General features: G+C 51.3%; 1 protein-coding gene across 1 annotated transcript in view; it reads left to right on the forward strand.

Moving 5' to 3' along the window:
• Positions 1 to 24,950, forward strand: part of LOC139391058 (netrin receptor UNC5A-like) — a 491,035-nt gene that overhangs the window by 360,000 nt on the left and 106,085 nt on the right. The window contains exon 10 of the mRNA XM_071138544.1: positions 10,919 to 11,006. Within this exon, the coding sequence (XP_070994645.1) occupies positions 10,919 to 11,006 (88 nt within the window). The remainder of the gene's footprint in view (positions 1 to 10,918; positions 11,007 to 24,950) is intronic.

Below are 24,950 nucleotides of genomic sequence, written 5' to 3' on the forward strand. Positions count from 1 at the left end.
TAGTTCGTTTACCTGCGCATCATCAGACTCACCTGGACTCCATCACTTCCCTGATTACCTTCCCTATATACAGTGGGGCAAAAAAGTATTTAGTCAGCCACCAATTGTGCAAGTTCTCACACTTAAAAAGATCAGAAGAGGCCTGCAATTCTCATCATAGGTACATTTCAACTATGACAGACAAAATGAGAAAAAAAAATCCAGAAAATCACATTGTAGGATTTTTTATGAATTTATTTGCAAATTATGGTGGAAAATAAGTATTTGGTCAATGCACCCTATTCCCTTTGGGCCTTGGTTAATGCACCCTATTCCCTATGGGCCTTGGTTAATGCACCCTATTCCCTATGGGCCTTGGTTAATACACCCTATTCCCTATGGGCCTTGGTTAATGCACCCTATTCCCTATGGGCCTTGGTTAATGCACCCTATTTCCTATGGGCCTTGGTTAATGCACCCTATTCCCTATGGGCCTTGGTTAATGAACCCTATTCCCTATGGGCCCTGGTTAATGCACCCTATTCCCTATGGGCTCTGTTTAAATGAGGTGCACTACATAAGGAATAGGGTGCCATTTGGGACTAAATCTGTATGAGTGTCTACATTAGTGTTTCAGACTGTGTGGAGGGAGAAACCACTTCAGGTTACCTTCAGGTTGAGACTGTATGGAGGGAGAAACCACTTCAGGTTCAGACTGTATGGAGGGAGAAACCACTTCAGGTTCAGACTGTTTGGAGGGAGAAACCACTTCAGGTTACCTTCAGGTTCAGACTGTATGGAGGGAGAATCCACTTCAGGTTACTTTCAGGTTCAGACTGTATGAAGGGAGAAACCACTTCAGGTTCAGACTGTATGAAGGGAGAAACCACTTCAGGTTCAGACTGTATGAAGGGAGAATCCACTTCAGGTTCCCTTCAGGTTCAGACTGTATGGAGAGGGAGAAACCACTTCAGGTTACTTTCAGGTTCAGACTGTATGGAGGGAGAAACCACTTCAGGTTCAGACTGTATGGCGGGAGAAACCACTTCAGGTTACCTTCAGGTTCAGACTGTATGGAGGGAGAAACCACTTCAGGTTCAGACTGTGTGGAGGGAGAAACCACTTCAGGTTCAGACTGTATGGAGGGAGAAACCACTTCAGGTTACCTTCAGGTTCAGACTGTATGGAGGGAGAAACCACTTCAGGTTCCGACTGTATGGAAGGAGAAACCACTTCAGGTTCCGACTGTATGGAAGGAGAAACCACTTCAGGTTCCGACTGTATGGAAAGGGAGAAACCACTTCAGGTTACCTTCAGGTTCAGACTGTATGGAGGGAGAAACCACTTCAGGTTCAGACTGTGTGTAGGGAGAAACCACTTCAGGTTCAGACTGTATGGAGGGAGAAATCACTTCAGGTTACCTTCAGGTTCAGACTGTATGGAGGGAGAAACCACTTCAGGTTCCGACTGGAGGAGGGAGAAACCACTTCAGGTTCAGACTGTATGGAAGGAGAAACCACTTCAGGTTCCGACTGTATGGAGGGAGAAACCACTTCAGGTTCAGACTGTATGGAGGGAGAAACCACTTCAGGTTCAGACTGTATGGAGGGAGAAACCACTTCAGGGTCAGACTGTATGGAGGGAGAAACCACTTCAGGTTCCGACTGTATGGAGGGAGAAACCACTTCAGGTTCAGACTGTATGGAGGGAGAAACCACTTCAGGGTCAGACTGTATGGAGGGAGAAACCACTTCAGGTTCCCTTCAGGTTCAGACTGTATGGAGGGAGAAACCACTTCAGGTTCAGACTGTATGGAGGGAGAAACCACTTCAGGTTCCCTTCAGGTTCAGACTGTATGGAGGGAGAAACCACTTCAGGTTCAGACTGTATGGAGGGAGAAACCACTTCAGGTTACCTTCAGGTTCAGACTGTATGGAGAGGGAGAATCCACTTCAGGTTACCTTCAGGTTCAGACTGTATGGAGGGAGAAACCACTTCAGGTTCCCTTCAGGTTCAGACTGTATGGAGGGAGAAACCACTTCAGGTTCAGACTGTATGGAGGGAGAAACCACTTCAGGTTCAGACTGTGTGGAGGGAGAATCCACTTCAGGTTCCGACTGTATGGAGGGAGAAACCACTTCAGGATCAGACTGTATGGAGGGAGAAACCACTTCAGGGTCAGACTGTGTGGAGGGAGAAACCACTTCAGGTTACCTTCAGGTTCAGACTGTATGGAGAGGGAGAATCCACTTCAGGTTACCTTCAGGGTCAGACTGTATGGAGAGGGAGAATCCACTTCAGGTTACCTTCAGGGTCAGACTGTATGGAGAGGGAGAATCCACTTCAAGTTACCTTCAGGGTCAGACTGTATGGAGAGGGAGAATCCACTTCAGGTTCAGACTGTGTGGAGGGAGAAACCACTTCAGGTTACCTTCAGGTTCAGACTGTATGGAGGGAGAAACCACTTCAGGTTCCGACTTTATGGAGAGGGAGAATCCACTTCAGGTTCAGACTGTATGGAGGGAGAAACCACTTCAGGTTCAGACTGTATGGAGGGAGAAACCACTTCAGGTTCCGACTGGAGGAGGGAGAAACCACTTCAGGTTCAGACTGTATGGAGGGAGAATCCACTTCAGGTTCCGACTGTATGGAGAGGGAGAAAGCAGGTTACCTTCAGGTTCTGGTGATGATTACCTAGAAACCATGCGACATCACCACTGACTAGACTTCTTTTTCAAACTGCCAAGATGGAAAAACGTCCACAGAAACTTTAAAATGTCAAGTACAATTGGTACAATAGTATAATTAAAACAATACATCACTACTTCAGCCACATTCATATGGGTTCATTTGGAAAGCGATGTGCTATTTTAAAACAACTGAAGTCCGTTTTTAGATGAGCTATATCTGAACACGGACAGTAATTACGGTCAAACGGAGGGGGAGCTGTATCAGGACGGAACATGGAGAGAGGTAAGACATCCAGGAAACGACTTTAGACCAAATGACCTCAATTAGAACCTTCATCATTAATGACATCACAGCGGCTAGTCGTGGATGACTGACGCACACAAAGTTATGGACAAGCCTTAATGGTTTGGTAATGTAGACCATCAGCCAGTCTTGGATCCTTGTTGTCTTCTCTTGTCTCTCCTCCTCTCCCCATTCAGTAGTTAGTTATATAAGTGACAACAGTGTTTCTGTTGGTCAGATCATTCAGTAGTTAGTTATATAAGTGACATCAGTGTTTCTGTTGACCAGATCATTCAGTAGTTAGTTATATAAGTGACATCAGTGTTTCTGTTGGTCAGATCATTCAGTAGTTAGTTATATAAGTGACAACATGTTGACCAGATCATACAGTAGTTAGATATATAAGTGACAACAGTATTTATGTTAGTCAGATCATTCAGTAGTTAGTTATATAAGTGACAACAGTGTTTCTGTTGGCCAGATCATTCAGTAGTTAGTTATATAAGTGACAACAGTGTTTCTGTTGGCCAGATCATTCAGTAGTTAGTTATATAAGTGACCACATGTTGGTCAGTGTTTCTGTTGACCAGATCATACAGTAGTTCGTTATATAAGTGACATCAGTGTTTCTGTTGACCAGATCATACAGTAGTTTGTTATATAAGTGACAACATGTTGGTCAGTGTTTCTGTTGACCAGATCATTCAGTAGTTAGTTATATACAGTGGGGCAAAAAAGTATTTAGTCAGCCACCAATTGTGCAAGTTCTCCCACTTAAAAAGATGAGAGAGCCCTGTAATTTTCATCATAAGTACACTTCAACTATGACAGACAAAATGAGAAAAATGTTTCCAGAAAATCACATTGTAGGATTTTTAATGAGTTTATTTGCAAATTATGGTGGAAAATAAGTATTTGGTCAATAACAAAAGTTTATCTCAATACTTTGTTATATACCCTTTGTTGGCAATGACAGAGGTCAAATGTTTTCTTTAAGTTTTCACAAGGTTTTCACACACTGTTGCTGGTATTTTGGCCCATTCCTCCATGCAGATCTCCTCTAGAGCAGTGATGTTTTGGGGCTGTTGCTGGGCAACACGGACTTTCAACTCCCTCCAAATATTTTCTATGGGGTTGAGATCTGGAGACTGGCTAGGCCACTCCAGGACAACTATCTCTGCAGCACTCCACCAATCAGGCATTTATGGTAGAGTGGCCAGATGGAAGTTACTCCTCAGTAAAAGGCACATGACAGCCCACTTGGAGTTTGCCAAAAGACACGTAAAGACTCTCAGACCATGAGAAACAAGATTCTCTGGTCTGATGAAAGCAAGATTGAACTCTTTGGCCTGAATGCCAAGCGTCACGTCTCAAGGGAACCTGGCACCGTCCCTACGTTGAAGCATGGTGGTGGCAGCATCATGCTGTGGGGATGTTTTTTAAGCGCAGGAACTGGGAGACTAGTCAGGATCAAGGGAACCTGGCACCGTCCCTACGGTGAAGCATGGTGGTGGCAGCATCATGCTGTGGGGATGTTTTTTAAGCGCAGGGACTGGGAGACTAGTCAGGATCAAGGGAACCTGGCACCGTCCCTACGGTGAAGCATGGTGGTGGCAGCATCATGCTGTGGGGATGTATTTCAGCGGCAGGGACTGGGAGACTAGTCAGGATCAAGGGAACCTGGCACCGTCCCTACGGTGAAGCATGGTGGTGGCAGCATCATGCTGTGGTGATGTTTTTTAAGCGCAGGGACTGCGAGACTAGTCAGGATCAAGGGAAAGATGAATGACGGAAAGTACAGAGAGATCCTTGATGAAAACTTGCTCCAGAGCCCTCAGGACCTCAGTCTGGGGTTAAGGTTCACCTTCCAACAGGACAACAGCCCTAAGCACACAGCCAAGACAATGCAGGAGTTTCTATATGTCCTTGAGTGGCCCAGCCAGAGCCGATCGAACACCTTTGGAGAGTCCTGAAAATAACTGTAGCGACGATGTTGTTTTATTAGAAGTTTGCAAACATTTCTAAAAACCTGTTTTTGCCTTGTCATTATGGGGTATTGTGATGTCATTATGGGGTATTGTGATGTCATTATGGGTTATTGTGATGTCATTATGGGGTATTGTTGTAAGGGCGTTCGTCTGTAGGAGGAAGAGAAGCGGACCAAAGCGCAGCGTGGTGGTTATTCATGTTTTAATAAATCACTACACATGAACAAACTAACAAAAACAAGAAATGTGAAAACGCAAAACAGTCCTATCCTGTGACAACAAACACAGTGACAGGAACAATCACCCACAAACACACAGTGAAACCCAGGCTACCTAAGTATGATTCTCAATCAGAGACAACTAATGACACCTGCCTCTGATTGAGAACCATACTAGGCCGAAAACATAGAAATGCCCCAAAACATAGAAAAACAAACATAGACTGCCCACCCAACTCACGCCCTGACCATACTAAATAAATACAAAACAACAGAAATAGAGGTCAGAACGTGACAGTACCCCCCCCCCCAAAGGTGCGGACTCCGGCCGCAAAACCTTGACCTATAGGGGAGGGTCTGGGTGGGCGTCTGTCCGCGGTGGCGGCTCTGGCGCGGGACGCGGACCCCACTTCACCATTGTCTTAGTCCGCCTTATTGTCCGCCTCCCTGGCTTACTCACCATGGCCACCCCTCTCAATGACCCCACTGGACAGAGGGGCTGCTCGGGACAGAGGTGAAGCAGCTGCTCGGGACAGAGGGACAACTGCTCGGGACAGAGGGACAACTGCTCGGGACAGAGGGGCGATAGCAGCTCGGGACAGAGGGGCGATAGCAGCTCGGGACAGAGGGGCGATAGCAGCTCGGGACAGAGGGGCGGCAGCTGCTCGGGACAGAGGGGCGGCAGCTGCTCGGGACAGAGGGACAGCTGCTCGGGACAGAGGGACAGCTGCTCGGGACAGAGGGACAGCTGCTCGGGACAGAGGGACAGCTGCTCGGGACAGAGGGACAGCTGCTCGGGACAGAGGGACAGCTGCTCGGGACAGAGGGGCGATAGCAGCTCGGGACAGAGGGGCGATAGCTGCTCGGGACAGAGGGGCGGCAGCTGCTCTGGACAGAGGGGCAGCTGCTCGGGCGGCCCCTGGCTGACTGACGGCACTGGCGGCCCCTGGCTTACTGGCGGCCCCTGGCTGACTGGCGACACTGGCGGCCCCTGGCTGACTGGCGGCACTGGCGGCCCCTGGCTGACTGGCGGCACAGGCGGCCCCTGGCTGACGGGCGGCACTGGCGGCCCCTGGCTGACGGGCGGCACTGGCGGCCCCTGGCTGACTGGCGGCACTGGCGGCCCCTGGCTGACTGGCGGCACTGGCGGCCCCTGGCTGACTGGCGGCACTGGCGGCCCCTGGCTGACTGGCGGCACTGGCGGCCCCTGGCTGACTGGCGGCACTGGCGGCCCCTGGCTGACTGGCGGCACTGGCGGCTCCTGGCTGACGGGCGGCATTGGCGGCTCCTGGCAGACGGGCGGCACTGGCGGCCCCTGGCTGACGGGCGGCACTGGCGGCCCCTGGCAGACGGGCGGCACTGGCGGCGCTGGGCAGACGGGCGGCGCTGGCGGCGCTGGGCAGACGGGCGGCGCTGGCGGCGCTGGGCAGACGGGCGGCGCTGGCGGCGCTGGGCAGACGGGCGGCGCTGGCGGCGCTGGGCAGACGGGCGGCGCTGGCGGCGCTGGGCAGACGGGCGGCGCTGGCGGCGCTGGGCAGACGGGAAGCTCAGATGGCGCTGGGCAGACGGGAAGCTCAGATGGCGCTGGGCAGACGGGAAGCTCCGATGGCGCCGGACAGGCGGGAGGCTCCGGCAGTGCTGGACAGGCGAGGCGCACTGTAGGCCTGATGCGTGGTGCTGGCACTGGTGGTACTGGGCCGAGGACACGCACAGGAAGCCTTGTGCGGGGAGCTGCTACCGGAGGGCTGGGGTGTGGAGGTGGTGACGGATAGACCGGGCCGTGAAGGCGTACTGGAGATCTTGAGAGCAGGGCTGGCACCAACCGCCCTGGCTGGATCTTCACCCTAGCCCGGCAGATGTGGGGAGCTGGGATGTAGCGCACCGGGCTAAGCACGCGTACTGGGGACACCGTGCGCACAACTGCATAACACGGTGCCTGACCAGCACCACGCCCGCCACAGTTAGCACTGCTAGGAGCACTGTAGTGCTGAGATGGCACAGGACGTGCAAGGCTAGGGAGATGCACAGGAGGCCTGGTGCGTGAGGCTGGCACAGTCTTCACCAGACCCCTCGCACGCACCTCAGGATGAGTATGGAGAGCTGACCCCGGTGCCATTAAATCCCTGACACGCTCCGTCGGGCGAATGTCGTGCCTCATGCACCAAACCAGCAAGTCCCTCATATCACTCTCCTCCAATTTCCCCATTAACTCCTTCACAGTCTCTGCTTCGCTCACCTCCAACACCAGCTCTGGTTCTGAGCTCCTCCTTGGCTCCTCACGATAAACGGGGAGAGTTGGCTCAGGTCTGACTCCTGACTCTGCCACACTCCCCCTGTGCCCCCCCCCAAGAAATTTTTGGGGGTGACTCTCGGGCTTCCGTCCGCGCCGCCGTGCTTGCTTCTCAGAATGCCGCCTCTCTGCTTTTGCTGCCTCCAGCTCGGCCTTGGGGCGGCAATATTCTCCTGGCTTAGCCCAGGGTCCTCTCCCGTCGAGGATTTCCTCCCATGTCCAGAATTCCTTACTACGTATCTCCTGCAGCCGCTGTTGCTTCTCCTGCTGCTCCTGCCTGTTGACACGCTGCTTGGTCCTGTTGTGGTGGGTGATTCTGTAAGGGCGTTCGTCTGTAGGAGGAAGAGAAGCGGACCAAAGCGCAGCGTGGTGGTTATTCATGTTTTAATAAATCACTACACATGAACAAACTAACAAAAACAAGAAATGTGAAAACGCAAAACAGTCCTATCCTGTGACAACAAACACAGTGACAGGAACAATCACCCACAAACACACAGTGAAACCCAGGCTACCTAAGTATGATTCTCAATCAGAGACAACTAATGACACCTGCCTCTGATTGAGAACCATACTAGGCCGAAAACATAGAAATGCCCCAAAACATAGAAAAACAAACATAGACTGCCCACCCAACTCACGCCCTGACCATACTAAATAAATACAAAACAACAGAAATAGAGGTCAGAACGTGACAATTGTGATGTCATTTTGGGGTATTGTGTGTAGATTGATGAGTAAATGCTAACATTCACCTGCTGTATGGTGGCAGGGGGAACGTTTTTCCGTGGTAGCAGTGTTGAGATAACCACTTCTGCATTGGGGAAAGTGGAAGAAGCTTTTTCAATTACCTGGAGGGGATGGCTAGCTCTCTCATGAGTAGTTGATTGTCACACCTCAGCTTTCTCACCTCTTCCTGCAGTGCTGTTAGCTGGGCTGTGTGTTCCTCTGTTAGCTGGCATGTGTCTCCCTCTGTTAGCTGGCATGTGTCTCCCTCTGTTAGTTGGGCTGTGTGTTCCTCTGTTATCTGGGCTGTGTGTTCCTCTGTTAGCTGGGCTGTGTGGTCCTCTGTTAGCTGGCATGTGTCTCCCTCTGTTAGCTGGGCTGTGTGTTCCTCTCTTAGCTGGGCTGTGTAGTCCTCTGTTAGCTGGGCTGTGTGGTCCTCTGTTAGCTGGGCTGTGTGTTCCTCTGTTAGCTGGGCTGTGTGTTCCTCTGTTAGCTGGGCTGTGTGTTCCTCTGTTAGCTGGGCTGTGTGTTCCTATGTTAGCTGGGCTGTGTGTTCCTCTGTTAGCTGGGCTGTGTAGTCCTCTGTTAGCTGGGCTGTATGTTCCTATGTTAGCTGGGCTGTGTGGTCCTATGTTAGCTGGGCTGTGTGTGAACCTCTGTTAGCTGGGCTGTGTGGTCCTCTGTTAGCTGGGCTGTGGGTTCCTCTGTTAGCTGGGCTGTGTAGTCCTCTATTAGCTGGGCTGTGTGGTCCTCTGTTAGCTGGGCTGTGTGGTCCTCTGTTAGCTGGGCTGTGTGTTCCTCTGTTAGCTGGGCTGTGTGTTCCTCTGTTAGCTGGGCTGTGTGGTCCTCTGTTAGCTGGGCTGTGTGTTCCTATGTTAGCTGGGCTGTGTGTGAACCTCTGTTAGCTGGGCTGTGTGTGAACCTCTGTTAGCTGGGCTGTGTGGTCCTCTGTTAGCTGGGCTGTGTGGTCCTCTGTCAGCTGGGCTGTGTGGTCCTCTGTTAGCTGGGCTGTGTGGTCCTCTGTTAGCTGGGCTGTGTGGTCCTCTCTTAGCTGGGCTGTTTGGTCCTCTCTTAGCTGGGCTGTTTGGGCCTCTATTAGCTGGGCAGTGTATTCCTCTGTTAGCTGGGCTGTGTGTGAACCGCTGTTACCTGGGCTGTGTGGTCCTCTGTTAGCTGGGCTGTGTGTTCCTCTGTTAGCTGGGCTGTGTGTTCCTCTGTTAGCTGGGCTGTGTGTTCCTCTGTTAGCTGGGCTGTGTGTTCCTCTGTTAGCTGGGCTGTGTGTTCCTATGTTAGCTGGGCTGTGTGTTCCTCTGTTAGCTGGGCTGTGTAGTCCTCTGTTAGCTGGGCTGTATGTTCCTATGTTAGCTGGGCTGTGTGGTCCTATGTTAGCTGGGCTGTGTGTGAACCTCTGTTAGCTGGGCTGTGTGGTCCTCTGTTAGCTGGGCTGTGGGTTCCTCTGTTAGCTGGGCTGTGTAGTCCTCTATTAGCTGGGCTGTGTGGTCCTCTGTTAGCTGGGCTGTGTGGTCCTCTGTTAGCTGGGCTGTGTGTTCCTCTGTTAGCTGGGCTGTGTGTTCCTCTGTTAGCTGGGCTGTGTGGTCCTCTGTTAGCTGGGCTGTGTGTTCCTATGTTAGCTGGGCTGTGTGTTCCTATGTTAGCTGGGCTGTGTGTGAACCTCTGTTAGCTGGGCTGTGTGGTCCTCTGTTAGCTGGGCTGTGTGGTCCTCTGTCAGCTGGGCTGTGTGGTCCTCTGTTAGCTGGGCTGTGTGGTCCTCTGTTAGCTGGGCTGTGTGGTCCTCTCTTAGCTGGGCTGTTTGGTCCTCTCTTAGCTGGGCTGTTTGGGCCTCTATTAGCTGGGCAGTGTATTCCTCTGTTAGCTGGGCTGTGTGTGAACCGCTGTAACCTGGGCTGTGTGGTCCTCTGTTAGCTGGGCTGTGTGTTCCTCTGTTAACTGGGCTGTGTGTTCCTCTGTTAGCTGGGCTGTGTGTTCCTCTGTTAACTGGGCTGTGTGGTCCTCTGTTAGCTGGGCTGTGTGTTCCTCCAAAGAGGCCTCTTGCGTGGGGGAGGAACTCTGCTGCCATTATTAGGCGCTTCACACCTCTCACTTCGTACTTCAGTGCCAATTAATGTTGAATCCCGTTCTCTCCTTCTTGACAAAGTTAGACCCTTCTTTTCTATTCTTCGTGAAGTTAATTAAGTATCTGGAGATTATTATAATGTTCTTTTCATTCTAGGTTTGGAAAGTAGCTTCAGACTGAATGTTTCTTGCTCAGTTGCAGGTTGGATGATATCTTAGGGTTTCTGCTTCTCTTGCTTGTTGCTGGTTTGTCAGACAGTTGGCTGGATAATTCTAGGCTGTAAGAATCCTTGGTTGTAAAAAATGCTTCCATTTAATGTTATTCAAAATCAGGTTGTAGGTTTGGCGTTTTGATTTGGATGTTACGTTGTGGATGGTCGTATCCTGTATATGTCCTGGTTTAAAAAAAACCTCTCTCTCTCTCTCTCTCTCTCTCTCTCTCTCTCTCTCTCTCTCTCTGCCTCTCTCTCTCTCTCTCTCTCTCTCTCTCTCTCTCTCTCTCTCTCTCTCTCTCTCTCTCTCTCTCTCTCTCTCTCTCTCTCTCTCTCTCTCCCTCTATACATGTACTGTATGCTGTCACATATTGTATGCCACTGAGGTGCGGTCTTCTTCTGTGGTGGTATTTATGTTAGGATTAATTATTCTTATTCTCTACTGTTGTTGTTGTTTAGGCATCAGCCTGCTGATCCCTCCAGAGGCCATCCCCAGGGGAAAGATCTATGAGATATATCTCACCGCTCAGAGGAAGGAAGATTTAAGGTGGGGCTATTTAACTCTGACTCACTGACTGGTCCCCTGCTGTGTGACTAACCTGCTGGTCCCCTGCTGTGTGACTAACTGGCTGGTCCCCTGCTGTGTGACTAACTGGCTGGTCCCCTGCTGTGTGACTAACCTGCTGGTCCCCTGCTGTGTGACTAACTGGTTGGTCCCCTGCTGTGTGACTAACTGGCTGGTCCACTGCTGTGTGACTAACTGGTTGGTCCCCTGCTGTGTGACTAACTGGCTGGTCCCCTGCTGTGTGACTAACCTGCTGGTCCCCTGCTGTGTGACTAACTGGCTGGTCCCCTGCTGTGTGACTAACCTGCTGGTCCCCTGCTATGTGACTAACTGGCTGGTCCCCTGCTGTGTGACTAACTGGCTGGTCCCCTGCTGTGTGACTAACTGGCTGGTCCCCTGCTGTGTGACTAACTGGTTGGTCCGCTGCTGTGTGACTAACTGGCTGGTCCCCTGCTGTGTGACTAACTGGCTGGTCCCCTGCTGTGTGACTAACTGGTTGGTCCCCCGCTGTGTGACTAACCTGCTGGTCCCCTGCTGTGTGACTAACTGGCTGGTCCCCTGCTGTGTGACTAACCTGCTGGTCCCCTGCTATGTGACTAACTGGCTGGTCCCCTGCTGTGTTCCTGTGTGACTAACTGGCTGGTCCCCTGCTGTGTGGCTAACTGGCTGGTCCCCTGCTGTGTGGCTAACTGGCAGGTCCCCTGCTGTGTGACTAACCTGCTGGTCCCCTGCTCTGTGACTAACCTGCTGGTCCCCTGCTATGTGACTAACTGGCTGGTCCCCTGCTGTGTTCCTGTGTGACTAACTGGCTAGTCCCCTGCTGTGTGGCTAACTGGCTGGTCCCCTGCTGTGTGACTAACTGGCTGGTCCCCTGCTGTGTGACTAACTGGCTGGTCCCCTGCTGTGTGGCTAACTGGCTGGTCCCCTGCTGTGTGACTAACTGGCTGGTCCCCTGCTGTGTGACTAACTGGCTGGTCCCCGGCTGTGTGGCTAACTGGCTGGTCCCCTGCAGTGTGACTAACTGGCTGGTCCCCTGCTGTGTGACTAACTGGCTGGTCCCCTGCTGTGTGACTAACTGGTTGGTCCCCCGCTGTGTGACTAACCTGCTGGTCCCCTGCTGTGTGACTAACCTGCTGGTCCCCTGCTGTGTGACTAACTGGTTGGTCCCCTGCTGTGTGACTAACTGGCTGGTCCACTGCTGTGTGACTAACTGGTTGGTCCCCTGCTGTGTGACTAACTGGCTGGTCCCCTGCTGTGTGACTAACCTGCTGGTCCCCTGCTGTGTGACTAACTGGCTGGTCCCCTGCTGTGTGACTAACTGGCTGGTCCCCTGCTGTGTGACTAACCTGCTGGTCCCCTGCTGTGTGACTAACTGGTTGGTCCCCTGCTGTGTGACTAACTGGCTGGTCCACTGCTGTGTGACTAACTGGTTGGTCCCCTGCTGTGTGACTAACTGGCTGGTCCCCTGCTGTGTGACTAACCTGCTGGTCCCCTGCTGTGTGACTAACTGGCTGGTCCCCTGCTGTGTGACTAACCTGCTGGTCCCCTGCTATGTGACTAACTGGCTGGTCCCCTGCTGTGTGACTAACTGGCTGGTCCCCTGCTGTGTGACTAACTGGCTGGTCCCCTGCTGTGTGACTAACTGGTTGGTCCGCTGCTGTGTGACTAACTGGCTGGTCCCCTGCTGTGTGACTAACTGGCTGGTCCCCTGCTGTGTGACTAACTGGTTGGTCCCCCGCTGTGTGACTAACCTGCTGGTCCCCTGCTGTGTGACTAACTGGCTGGTCCCCTGCTGTGTGACTAACCTGCTGGTCCCCTGCTATGTGACTAACTGGCTGGTCCCCTGCTGTGTTCCTGTGTGACTAACTGGCTGGTCCCCTGCTGTGTGGCTAACTGGCTGGTCCCCTGCTGTGTGGCTAACTGGCAGGTCCCCTGCTGTGTGACTAACCTGCTGGTCCCCTGCTCTGTGACTAACCTGCTGGTCCCCTGCTATGTGACTAACTGGCTGGTCCCCTGCTGTGTTCCTGTGTGACTAACTGGCTAGTCCCCTGCTGTGTGGCTAACTGGCTGGTCCCCTGCTGTGTGACTAACTGGCTGGTCCCCTGCTGTGTGACTAACTGGCTGGTCCCCTGCTGTGTGGCTAACTGGCTGGTCCCCTGCTGTGTGACTAACTGGCTGGTCCCCTGCTGTGTGACTAACTGGCTGGTCCCCGGCTGTGTGGCTAACTGGCTGGTCCCCTGCAGTGTGACTAACTGGCTGGTCCCCTGCTGTGTGACTAACTGGCTGGTCCCCTGCTGTGTGACTAACTGGTTGGTCCCCCGCTGTGTGACTAACCTGCTGGTCCCCTGCTGTGTGACTAACCTGCTGGTCCCCTGCTGTGTGACTAACTGGTTGGTCCCCTGCTGTGTGACTAACTGGCTGGTCCACTGCTGTGTGACTAACTGGTTGGTCCCCTGCTGTGTGACTAACTGGCTGGTCCCCTGCTGTGTGACTAACCTGCTGGTCCCCTGCTGTGTGACTAACTGGCTGGTCCCCTGCTGTGTGACTAACCTGCTGGTCCCCTGCTGTGTGACTAACTGGCTGGTCCCCTGCTGTGTGACTAACCTGCTGGTCCCCTGCTATGTGACTAACTGGCTGGTCCCCTGCTGTGTGACTAACTGGCTGGTCCCCTGCTGTGTGACTAACTGGCTGGTCCCCTGCTGTGTGACTAACTGGTTGGTCCGCTGCTGTGTGACTAACTGGCTGGTCCCCTGCTGTGTGACTAACTGGCTGGTCCCCTGCTGTGTGACTAACTGGTTGGTCCCCCGCTGTGTGACTAACCTGCTGGTCCCCTGCTGTGTGACTAACTGGCTGGTCCCCTGCTGTGTGACTAACCTGCTGGTCCCCTGCTATGTGACTAACTGGCTGGTCCCCTGCTGTGTTCCTGTGTGACTAACTGGCTGGTCCCCTGCTGTGTGGCTAACTGGCTGGTCCCCTGCTGTGTGGCTAACTGGCAGGTCCCCTGCTGTGTGACTAACCTGCTGGTCCCCTGCTCTGTGACTAACCTGCTGGTCCCCTGCTATGTGACTAACTGGCTGGTCCCCTGCTGTGTTCCTGTGTGACTAACTGGCTAGTCCCCTGCTGTGTGGCTAACTGGCTGGTCCCCTGCTGTGTGACTAACTGGCTGGTCCCCTGCTGTGTGACTAACTGGCTGGTCCCCTGCTGTGTGGCTAACTGGCTGGTCCCCTGCTGTGTGACTAACTGGCTGGTCCCCTGCTGTGTGACTAACTGGCTGGTCCCCGGCTGTGTGGCTAACTGGCTGGTCCCCTGCAGTGTGACTAACTGGCTGGTCCCCTGCTGTGTGACTAACTGGCTGGTCCCCTGCTGTGTGACTAACTGGTTGGTCCCCCGCTGTGTGACTAACCTGCTGGTCCCCTGCTGTGTGACTAACTGGCTGGTCCCCTGCTGTGTGACTAACCTGCTGGTCTCCTGCTATGTGACTAACTGGCTGGTCCCCTGCTGTGTTCCTGTGTGACTAACTGGCTGGTCCCCTGCTGTGTGACTAACTGGCTGGTCCCCTGCTGTGTGACTAACTGGTTGGTCCCCCGCTGTGTGACTAACCTGCTGGTCCCCTGCTGTGTGACTAACTGGCTGGTCCCCTGCTGTGTGACTAACCTGCTGGTCCCCTGCTATGTGACTAACTGGCTGGTCCCCTGCTGTGTTCCTGTGTGACTAACTGGCTGGTCCCCTGCTGTGTGGCTAACTGGCTGGTCCCCTGCTGTGTGGCTAACTGGCAGGTCCCCTGCTGTGTGACTAACCTGCTGGTCCCCTGCTCTGTGACTAACCTGCTGGTCCCCTGCTATGTGACTAACTGGCTGGTCCCCTGCTGTGTTCCTGTGTGACTAACTGGCTAGTCCCCTGCTGTGTGGCTAACTGGCTGGTCCCCTGCTGTGTGACTAACTGGCTGGTCCCCTGCTGTGTGACTAACTGGCTGGTCCCCTGCTGTGTGGCTAACTGGCTGGTCCCCTGCTGTGTGACTAACTGGCTGGTCCCCTGCTGTGTGACTAACTGGCTGGTCCCCGGCTGTGTGGCTAACTGGCTGGTCCCCTGCAGTGTGACTAACTGGCTGGTCCCCTGCTGTGTGACTAACTGGCTGGTCCCCTGCTGTGTGACTAACTGGTTGGTCCCCCGCTGTGTGACTAACCTGCTGGTCCCCTGCTGTGTGACTAACTGGCTGGTCCCCTGCTGTGTGACTAACCTGCTGGTCTCCTGCTATGTGACTAACTGGCTGGTCCCCTGCTGTGTTCCTGTGTGACTAACTGGCTGGTCCCCTGCTGTGTGGCTAACTGGCTGGTCCCCTGCTGTGTGGCTAACTGGCAGGTCCCCTGCTGTGTGACTAACCTGCTGGTCCCCTGCTCTGTGACTAACCTGCTGGTCCCCTGCTATGTGACTAACTGGCTGGTCCCCTGCTGTGTTCCTGTGTGACTAACTGGCTGGTCCCCTGCTGTGTGGCTAACTGGCTGGTCCCCTGCTGTGTGACTAACTGGCTGGTCCCCTGCTGTGTGACTAACTGGCTGGTCCCCTGCTGTGTGGCTAACTGGCTGGTCCCCTGCTGTGTGACTAACTGGCTGGTCCCCTGCTGTGTGACTAACTGGCTGGTCCCCTGCTGTGTGGCTAACTGGCTGGTCCCCTGCAGTGTGACTAACTGGCTGGTCCCCTGCTGTGTGACTAACTGGCTGGTCCCCTGCTGTGTGATTAACTGGCTGGTCCCCTGCTGTGTGGCTAACTGGCTGGTCCCCTGCTGTGTGGCTAACTGGCTGGTCCCCTGCTGTGTGGCTAACTTGCTGGTCCCCTGCTGTGTGGCTAACTGGGTGGTCCCCTGCTGTGTGGCTAACTGGTTGGTCCCCTGCTGTGTGACTAACTGGCTGGTCCCCTGCTGTGTAACTAACTGGCTGGTCCCCTGCTGTGTGACTAACTGGCTGGTCCCCTGCTGTGTGGCTAACTGGCTGGTCCCCTGCTGTGTGGCTAACTGGCTGGTCCCCTGCTGTGTGACTAACTGGCTGGTCCCCTGCTGTGTGACTAACTGGGTGGTCCCCTGCTGTGTGGCTATCTGGCTGGTCCCCTGCTGTGTGACTAACTGGTTGGTCCCCTGCTGTGTGACTAACTGGCTGGTCCACTGCTGTGTGACTAACTGGTTGGTCCCCTGCTGTGTGACTAACTGGCTGTTCCCCTGCTGTGTGACTAACCTGCTGGTCCCCTGCTGTGTGACTAACTGGCTGGTCCCCTGCTGTGTGACTAACCTGCTGGTCCCCTGCTATGTGACTAACTGGCTGGTCCCCTGCTGTGTGACTAACTGGCTGGTCCCCTGCTGTGTGACTAACTGGCTGGTCCCCTGCTGTGTGACTAACTGGTTGGTCCCCTGCTGTGTGACTAACTGGCTGGTCCCCTGCTGTGTGACTAACTGGCTGGTCCCCTGCCGTGTGACTAACTGGTTGGTCCCCCGCTGTGTGACTAACCTGCTGGTCCCCTGCTGTGTGACTAACCTGCTGGTCCCCTGCTGTGTGACTAACTGGCTGGTCCCCTGCTGTGTGACTAACCTGCTGGTCCCCTGGTATGTGACTAACTGGCTGACCCTGCTGTGTTCCTGTGTGACTAACTGGGTGGTCCCCTGCTGTGTGGCTAACTGGCTGGTCCCCTGCTGTGTGGCTAACTGGCTGGTCCCCTGCTGTGTGACTAACCTGCTGGTCCCCTGCTCTGTGACTAACCTGCTGGTCCCCTGCTGTGTGGCTAACTGGTTGGTCCCCTGCTGTGTGACTAACTGGCTGGTCCCCTGCTGTGTAACTAACTGGCTGGTCCCCTGCTGTGTGGCTAACTGGCTGGTCCCCTGCTGTGTGGCTAACTGGCTGGTCCCCTGCTGTGTGGCTAACTGGCTGGTCCCCTGCTGTGTGACTAACTGGCTGGTCCCCTGCTGTGTGACTAACTGGGTGGTCCCCTGCTGTGTGGCTATCTGGCTGGTCCCCTGCTGTGTGACTAACTGGTTGGTCCCCTGCTGTGTGACTAACTGGCTGGTCCACTGCTGTGTGACTAACTGGTTGGTCCCCTGCTGTGTGACTAACTGGCTGGTCCCCTGCAGTGTGACTAACCTGCTGGTCCCCTGCTGTGTGACTAACTGGCTGGTCCCCTGCTGTGTGACTAACCTGCTGGTCCCCTGCTATGTGACTAACTGGCTGGTCCCCTGCTGTGTGACTAACTGGCTGGTCCCCTGCTGTGTGACTAACTGGCTGGTCCCCTGCTGTGTGACTAACTGGTTGGTCCCCTGCTGTGTGACTAACTGGCTGGTCCCCTGCTGTGTGACTAACTGGCTGGTCCCCTGCTGTGTGACTAACTGGTTGGTCCCCCGCTGTGTGACTAACCTGCTGGTCCCCTGCTGTGTGACTAACCTGCTGGTCCCCTGCTGTGTGGCTAACTGGCTGGTCCCCTGCTGTGTGGCTAACTGGCTGGTCCCCTGCTGTGTGACTAACTGGCTGGTCCCCTGCTGTGTGACTAACTGGGTGGTCCCCTGCTGTGTGGCTATCTGGCTGGTCCCCTGCTGTGTGACTAACTGGTTGGTCCCCTGCTGTGTGACTAACTGGCTGGTCCACTGCTGTGTGACTAACTGGTTGGTCCCCTGCTGTGTGACTAACTGGCTGGTCCCCTGCAGTGTGACTAACCTGCTGGTCCCCTGCTGTGTGACTAACTGGCTGGTCCCCTGCTGTGTGACTAACCTGCTGGTCCCCTGCTATGTGACTAACTGGCTGGTCCCCTGCTGTGTGACTAACTGGCTGGTCCCCTGCTGTGTGACTAACTGGCTGGTCCCCTGCTGTGTGACTAACTGGTTGGTCCCCTGCTGTGTGACTAACTGGCTGGTCCCCTGCTGTGTGACTAACTGGCTGGTCCCCTGCTGTGTGACTAACTGGTTGGTCCCCCGCTGTGTGACTAACCTGCTGGTCCCCTGCTGTGTGACTAACCTGCTGGTCCCCTGCTGTGTGACTAACTGGCTGGTCCCCTGCTGTGTGACTAACCTGCTGGTCCCCTGGTATGTGACTAACTGGCTGGTCCCCTGCTGTGTTCCTGTGTGACTAACTGGGTGGTCCCCTGCTGTGTGGCTAACTGGCTGGTCCCCTGCTGTGTGGCTAACTGGCTGGTCCCCTGCTGTGTGACTAACCTGCTGGTCCCCTGCTCTGTGACTAACCTGCTGGTCCCCTGCTATGTGACTAACTGGCTGGTCCCCTGCTGTGTTCCTGTGTGACTAACTGGCTGGTCCCCTGCTGTGTGGCTAACTGGCTGGTCCCCTGCTGTGTGGCTAACTGGCTGGTCCCCTGCTGTGTGACTAAATGGCTGGTCCCCTGCTGTGTGACTAACTGGCTGGTCCCCTGCTGTGTGGCTAACTGGCTGGTCCCCTGCTGTGTGACTAACTGGCTGGTCCCCTGCTGTGTGACTAACTGGCTGGTCCCCTGCTGTGTGGCTAACTGGCTGGTCCCCTGCAGTGTGACTAACTGGCTGGTCCCCTGCTCTGTGACTAACTGGCTGGTCCCCTGCTGTGTGACTAACTGGCTGGTCCCCTGCTGTGTGGCTAACTGGCTGGTCCCCTGCTGTGTGGCTAACTGGCTGGTCCCCTGCTGTGTGGCTAACTGGCTGGTCCCCTGCTGTCTGGCTAATTGGCTGGTCCCCTGCTGTCTGGCTAACTGGCTGGTCCCCTGCTGTGTGGCTAACTGGCTGGTCCCCTGCTGTCTGGCTAACTGTCTGGTCCCCTGCTGTGTGGCTAGCTGGCTGTAACCCTGCTGTGTAACTAACTGGCTGGTCCCCTGCTGTGTGGCTAACTGGCTGGTCCCCTGCTGTCTGACTAACTGGTTGGTCCCCTGCTGTGTGGCTAACTGGGTGGTCCCCTGTTATGTGACTAACTGTTTAGTCCCCTGCTGTGTTGCTGTGTGACTAACTGGCTGTAACCCTGCTGTGTGGCTAACTGGCTGTAACCCTGCTGTGTGACTAACTGGCTGTGTGTGTGTGTGTGTGTGTGTGTGTGTGTGTGTGTGTGTGTGTGTGTGTGTGTGTGTGTGTGTGTGTGTGTGTGTGTGTGTGTGTGTGTGTCCACGTATACCACGGCTAAGGGTTGTTCTTATGCACAACGCTTTGCGGAGGGCCATATACTGTACCACAAACCCCCAAGGTGCCTAATGCTATTATTAACTGGTTACCAATGTAATTAGACCAGAACAGAGGAGTGGGAGGCCCTGGTGCACAACTGAGCCAGAGGACAAGTGCATTAGTGTCTAGCTTGAGAAACAGACGCCTCACAAGTCCTCAACTGGCAGCTTCACTAAATAGTACCCCCAAAATACCAGTCTCAACGTCAACAGTGAAGAGGTGACTCCGGGATGCTGGCCGTCTAGGCAGAGTTGCAAAGAAAAAGCCATATTTTGCGGGTACTATTTAAGGAAGCTGACAGCTTCTCAAACTAGACACTCTAATGTACTTGTCCTCTTGCTCAGTTGTGCACCGGGGCCTCCCACTCCTCTTTCTATTCTGGTTAGAGCCAGTTTGCACTGTTCTGTGAAGGGTTGTAGTACACAGCGTTGTATGAGATCTTCAGTTTCTTGGCATTTTCTCGAATGGAATAGTATTCATTTTTCAGAACAAGAATAGACTAACGAGTTTAACAAGAAAGGTCTTTGTTTCTGGCCATTTTGAGCCTGTTATCAAACCAACAAATGCTGATTCTCTAGATTCTCAACTAGTCTAAAGGCCAGTTTTATTGCTTCTTTAATCAGGACAACAGTTTTTAGCTGTGCTAACATAATTACAAAATGGTTTTCTAATGATTAATTAGATTAGCTAACACAACGTGCCATTGGAACACAGGAGTGATGGTTGCTGATAATGGGCCTCTGTACGCCTATGTAGATATTCCATAAAAAAACTGACGCTTCCAGCTACAATAGTCATTTACAACGTTAACAATGTCTACACGGTATTTTTGATCAATTTGATGCTATTTTAATGGACAAACATTTAGCTTTTCTTTCAAAAACAAGGACACTTCTAAGTGACCCCAAACTTTTGAACGATAGTGTATTTAAAAAGAAAAGAAAATGGCGTCCACCGCTGTGATCAAACATCGCAACCTTCTGACTCAGAGGGATTATGGGAAGACATCTGCTATCCCGTCCACACTGTTGCCCCTAGTGACCGGTTGTGACGTCCTCTCCTGACATCCTCAGGACATGGATAGACGTCCATCAGTCAATCTTCTGCCTGCGTGTGTTTGTTATTCCATAAGGAGCCGCTACATGTGGCTACCATTACTGCTAGCATTAACCAAGGCTGAGGGAGTGTGGCCAATATACCACGACTAAGGGCTGTTCCTATGCACCCAGGTTATAATGTCTGATATACCACGGCTGTCAGCCAGTCAGCATTCAGGGCTTTGAAACACCAGTTTATAATGTCTGATATACCACGGCTGTCAGCCAGTCAGCATTCAGGGCTTTGAAACACCCAGTTTATAATGTCTGATATACCACGGCTGTCAGCCAGTCAGCATTCAGGGCTTTGAAACACCCAGTTTATAATGTCTGATATACCACGGCTGTCAGCAAGTCGGCATTCAGGGCTCGAAACACCCAGTTTATAATGTCTGATATACCACGGCTGTCAGTCAATCAGCATTCAGGGCTCGAAACACCCAGTTTATCATGTCTGATATACCACGACTGTCAGCCAGTCAGCATTCAGGGCTCGAAACACCGAGTTTATCATGTCTGATATACCACAGCTGTCAGCCAGTCGGCATTCAGGGCTCGAAACACCCAGTTTATCATGTCTGATATACCACGGCTGTCAGCCAGTCAGCATTCAGGGCTTTGAAACACCCAGTTTATCATGGTAAATTAATAACAGGGCATGCTTTATACAAGTGCTGCTCTCTTTAAGTGAAATTAATTGTTTGGAAGCAGCTGTTTACTCAACGGGGTAAATTATTGCTCCTGGGTTCAGAATAACAAACAAAACACACTCATACACACACATACACACTCATCACACACATACACACACACACTCATGCATACACACAGGAGAACATAGCTCTTCAGTAGTAAATTAGGATTCAGTAGTTTATTACCATAGAGTATGTCTGCAGTGTATTACCATAGAGTAAGACTGTAGTGTATTACCATAGAGTAAGACTGTAGTGTATTACCTTAGAGTAAGACTGTAGTTTATTACCATAGAGTAAGACTGTAGTGTATTACCATAGAGTAAGACTGGAGTGTATTACCTTAGAGCACATATGTCAGAGTCAAGGCCCGCGGGCCACATCCGGCCCGCAAGAAGGTTTTTTACGGCCCCTGGGATGATCTTGATTTATTATTAGAACCGGCCCGCAGCAAGCCGGCAGCCCGCAGATCTTTTACACGCACCAATACTACATTTCCCACAATGCAAAGGTGACGCACCGAGCAGTAGGCTGCTTCATTTCAATATTTATTGGCACAGCAGTCGTCAGCATCACAGTAAAATTAACTTTCAGATACCCATCAAAAATGGCAAAACGGAAGGTGGATACTGAGAACCGGGGGTTTCAAACAAGGTGGGAGTCGGAGTATATGTTCACGAAGGTAGCTGGAAAACCTGTGTGTCTTCTGTGTGGAGAAAGTGTGGCGGTACTGAAAGAGTATAATCTGAGACGACATTATGAAACGAAACACGCGGACACACACGCGGACGCAACTGTCAAGGCCAGTTTTATTTTGGCAGAAGAGATCGCTAAATCAGCCCGGCCATTTACGGAGGGGGATTTCATCAAAAACTGCATGATTAAAGTTTGTGACGAAGTTTGCCCAGAAAAAAGGCAACTCTTTTTAAATGTGAGTCTGAGCAGAAACACCATTGCCGAGAGAGTAGACCAGTTGTCCATCAATCTAAAAGAGCAGCTTGTGAAAAAGGGAAAAGATTTTATTGCATATTCCTTGGCTGTGGATGAGAGCACCGACATTTCTGACATTGCCCAGTTGTCAATTTTCATCCGCGGAGTGGACTCCAACCTAAGCGTGACAGAGGAGTTTTTGGCTTTACGTCCTATGCATGGCACAACTACGGGGCATGATTTGTATGAAGAGGTGTCAAGATGTGTAAATGAGATGGAGCTGCCTTGGGAAAAACTTGTGGGTTTGACAACCGACGGAGCACCTGCGATGTGTGGACACAGGAGCGGACTGGTGGCGAAGATACGGGAAAAGATGCAAGAGGAAAACGCGACAGGTGAGCTGACAGCTTATCATTGTATCATACACCAGGAAGCGTTGTGCGGTAAAGCCTTGAAAATGGAGCATGTAATGAGCATCATCACGCGCACAGTTAACTTTATCAGAGCCAAAGGTTTGAATCACCGCCAGTTCAAGGCATTTCTGACGGAGTTAGAAACGGAGCATGGTGATTTGCCTTATCACACAGAGGTGCGATGGCTAAGCCAGGGAAAGGTGCTTCAAAGATGTTTCGAGCTTCGTGAGGAGATTTGTCTGTTCTTGGACAGCAAAGGGAAAGACACAACACAACTCCGAGACGAAATGTTTCTGTGTGAAATGGCTTTTCTGTGTGACATTACGAGTCATCTGAATGCAATAAACTTGCAGCTGCAGGGTCGGGATCGTGTCATCTCTGATATGTACAGTACAGTGAAGGCATTTAAAACCAAACTGACTCTGTGGGAGACGCAGATGCGGAAAGAAAATTTGAGCCACTTTCCCAGCTGCCAGACCATGAAAGAGAAGCTCTCTACCAGTGCGTTCCCGAGCACACAGTTGGCTGATAAAATAGGTATGCTTGCCGCTGACTTTCGACGCCGATTTGCTGACTTTGAAGCACAAAAAAGCAGGTTGGAACTGCTCGGTAACCCATTTGCTGTTGACGTGGAAAGCTCACCACCAAACCTCCAAATGGAGTTGATTGACCTCCAATGCAATGATGCACTGAGGGCAAAATATGCGGCAGTGGGTGCTGCGGAGTTCGCCCGTTTCCTCCCCGGCACAATGCCCCAGCTGCGCATCCAGGCTGCTCAAACGTTGTCTATGTTTGGCAGCACATACCTGTGTGAACAACTGTTTTCTTTGATGAACCTGAACAAAACATCACACAGAAGTCGACTTACTGCTGAACACCTCCACTCAATTCTGAGGATTTCTTCAGCTCAGAGCCTTACCCCGAACATTGATGAACTTGTGGAAAAGATGGGACACCACCAAGTATCACCCTCAACCTCAAACAAGTGAACATTACTGTGCAATCACATATTTAGAGTTTTTACTCAGTTCAAGTTTAAAAGTTAAAATTTAATATTTGTTTTCACTGCATGTTACTTCTCCTTAAACAAAGTGTTGTTTTTGATTAATAGATTTTTGCACTTTATTTTTTTGTATTTCAATCCAATTATATTTTAAAAATATTTCAGTTGAGTGGATGATAGAAAATTGCTATTATTGTTTTTTCTTTGAAGTAAATTTAGCCCACTTTTGCTAAAATAGAAAATATAGTCTACTGATGGTGCCTTGAATACCGGTTTCTTTCATTTAATGTTCATGTTATGGGGATATTTATATAAAGGAAATTTGTCTTTTGTGTCTGTTGAAAATTAAAGATTACTGACAGAGCCATAAGAAAATATTGCTTTATTTATCTGATCATATTGTAATATATTTGTTAGGTTTTCAGTAGGTTCAATTAGGTTCACTAGACTATATGCGTCATTTAAAAAATTTTCAATGAACATTCGAACAGTCCGGCCCTCGTCTTGTAGCTGATTTTTTTATTTGGCCCTCCGTCCATTTGACTTTGACACCCCTGCCTTAGAGTAAGACTGTAGTTTATTAACATAGAGTAAGACTGTAGTTTATTACTGTAGAGTAAGACTGTAGTTTATTACCATAGAGTAAGACTGTAGTTTATTACCATAGAGTAAGACTGTAGTTTATTACCATAGAGTAAGACTGTAGTTTATTCTCAGCGGTTTATTACTATAGAGTAATACTGTAGTTTATTACCATAGAGTAAGACTGTAGTTTGTCACCATAGAGTAAGACTGTAGTTTATTACCATAGAGTAAGACTGTAGTTTGCCACCATAGAGTAAGACTGTAGTTTATTACCATAGAGTAAGACTGTAGTTTATTACCATAGAGTAAGACTGTAGTTTATTACCATAGAGTAAGACTGTAGTTTATTACCATAGAGTAAGACTGTAGTTTATTACCATAGAGTAAGACTGTAGTTTATTACCATAGAGTAATACTGTAGTTTATTACCATAGAGTAAGACTGTAGTTTATTACCATAGAGTAAGACTGTAGTTTATTACCATCGAGTAAGACTGTAGTTTATTACCAGAGAGTAAGACTGTAGTTTATTACCATAGACTAAGACTGTAGTTTATTACCATAGAGTAAGACTGTAGTTTATTACCATAGAGTAAGACTGTAGTTTATTACCATAGAGTAAGACTGTAGTTTATTACCATAGAGTAAGACTGTAGTGTATTACCATAGAGTAAGACTGTAGTTTATTACCATCGAGTAAGACTGTAGTTTATTACCATAGAGTAAGACTGTAGTTTATTAACATAGAGTAAGACTGTAGTTTATTAACATAGAGTAAGACTGTAGTTTATTACCATAGAGTAAGACTGTAGTTTATTACCATGGATTTCAGAGTTTGACTGCAGCTTATTCTCCACACTGCATGGCCTTGTTAACAAGGATCATTGCAGCTCACAGCACCAGTACCAGTTAGCCAGCGTCACTGATGTAACGGGTTCTACCTCTAGCTAGCTACTGCAGATTATCTATATGTATGATGGTAAAGTAGCATCAGATCATTAGTGACTGTAAACAACTCATGAATAAAGCCCTGCTGTCTTTCCT

This window comes from Oncorhynchus clarkii, chromosome 31 (assembly GCF_045791955.1).
Source record: "Oncorhynchus clarkii lewisi isolate Uvic-CL-2024 chromosome 31, UVic_Ocla_1.0, whole genome shotgun sequence".
Taxonomy (NCBI): Eukaryota; Metazoa; Chordata; class Actinopteri; order Salmoniformes; family Salmonidae; genus Oncorhynchus; species Oncorhynchus clarkii.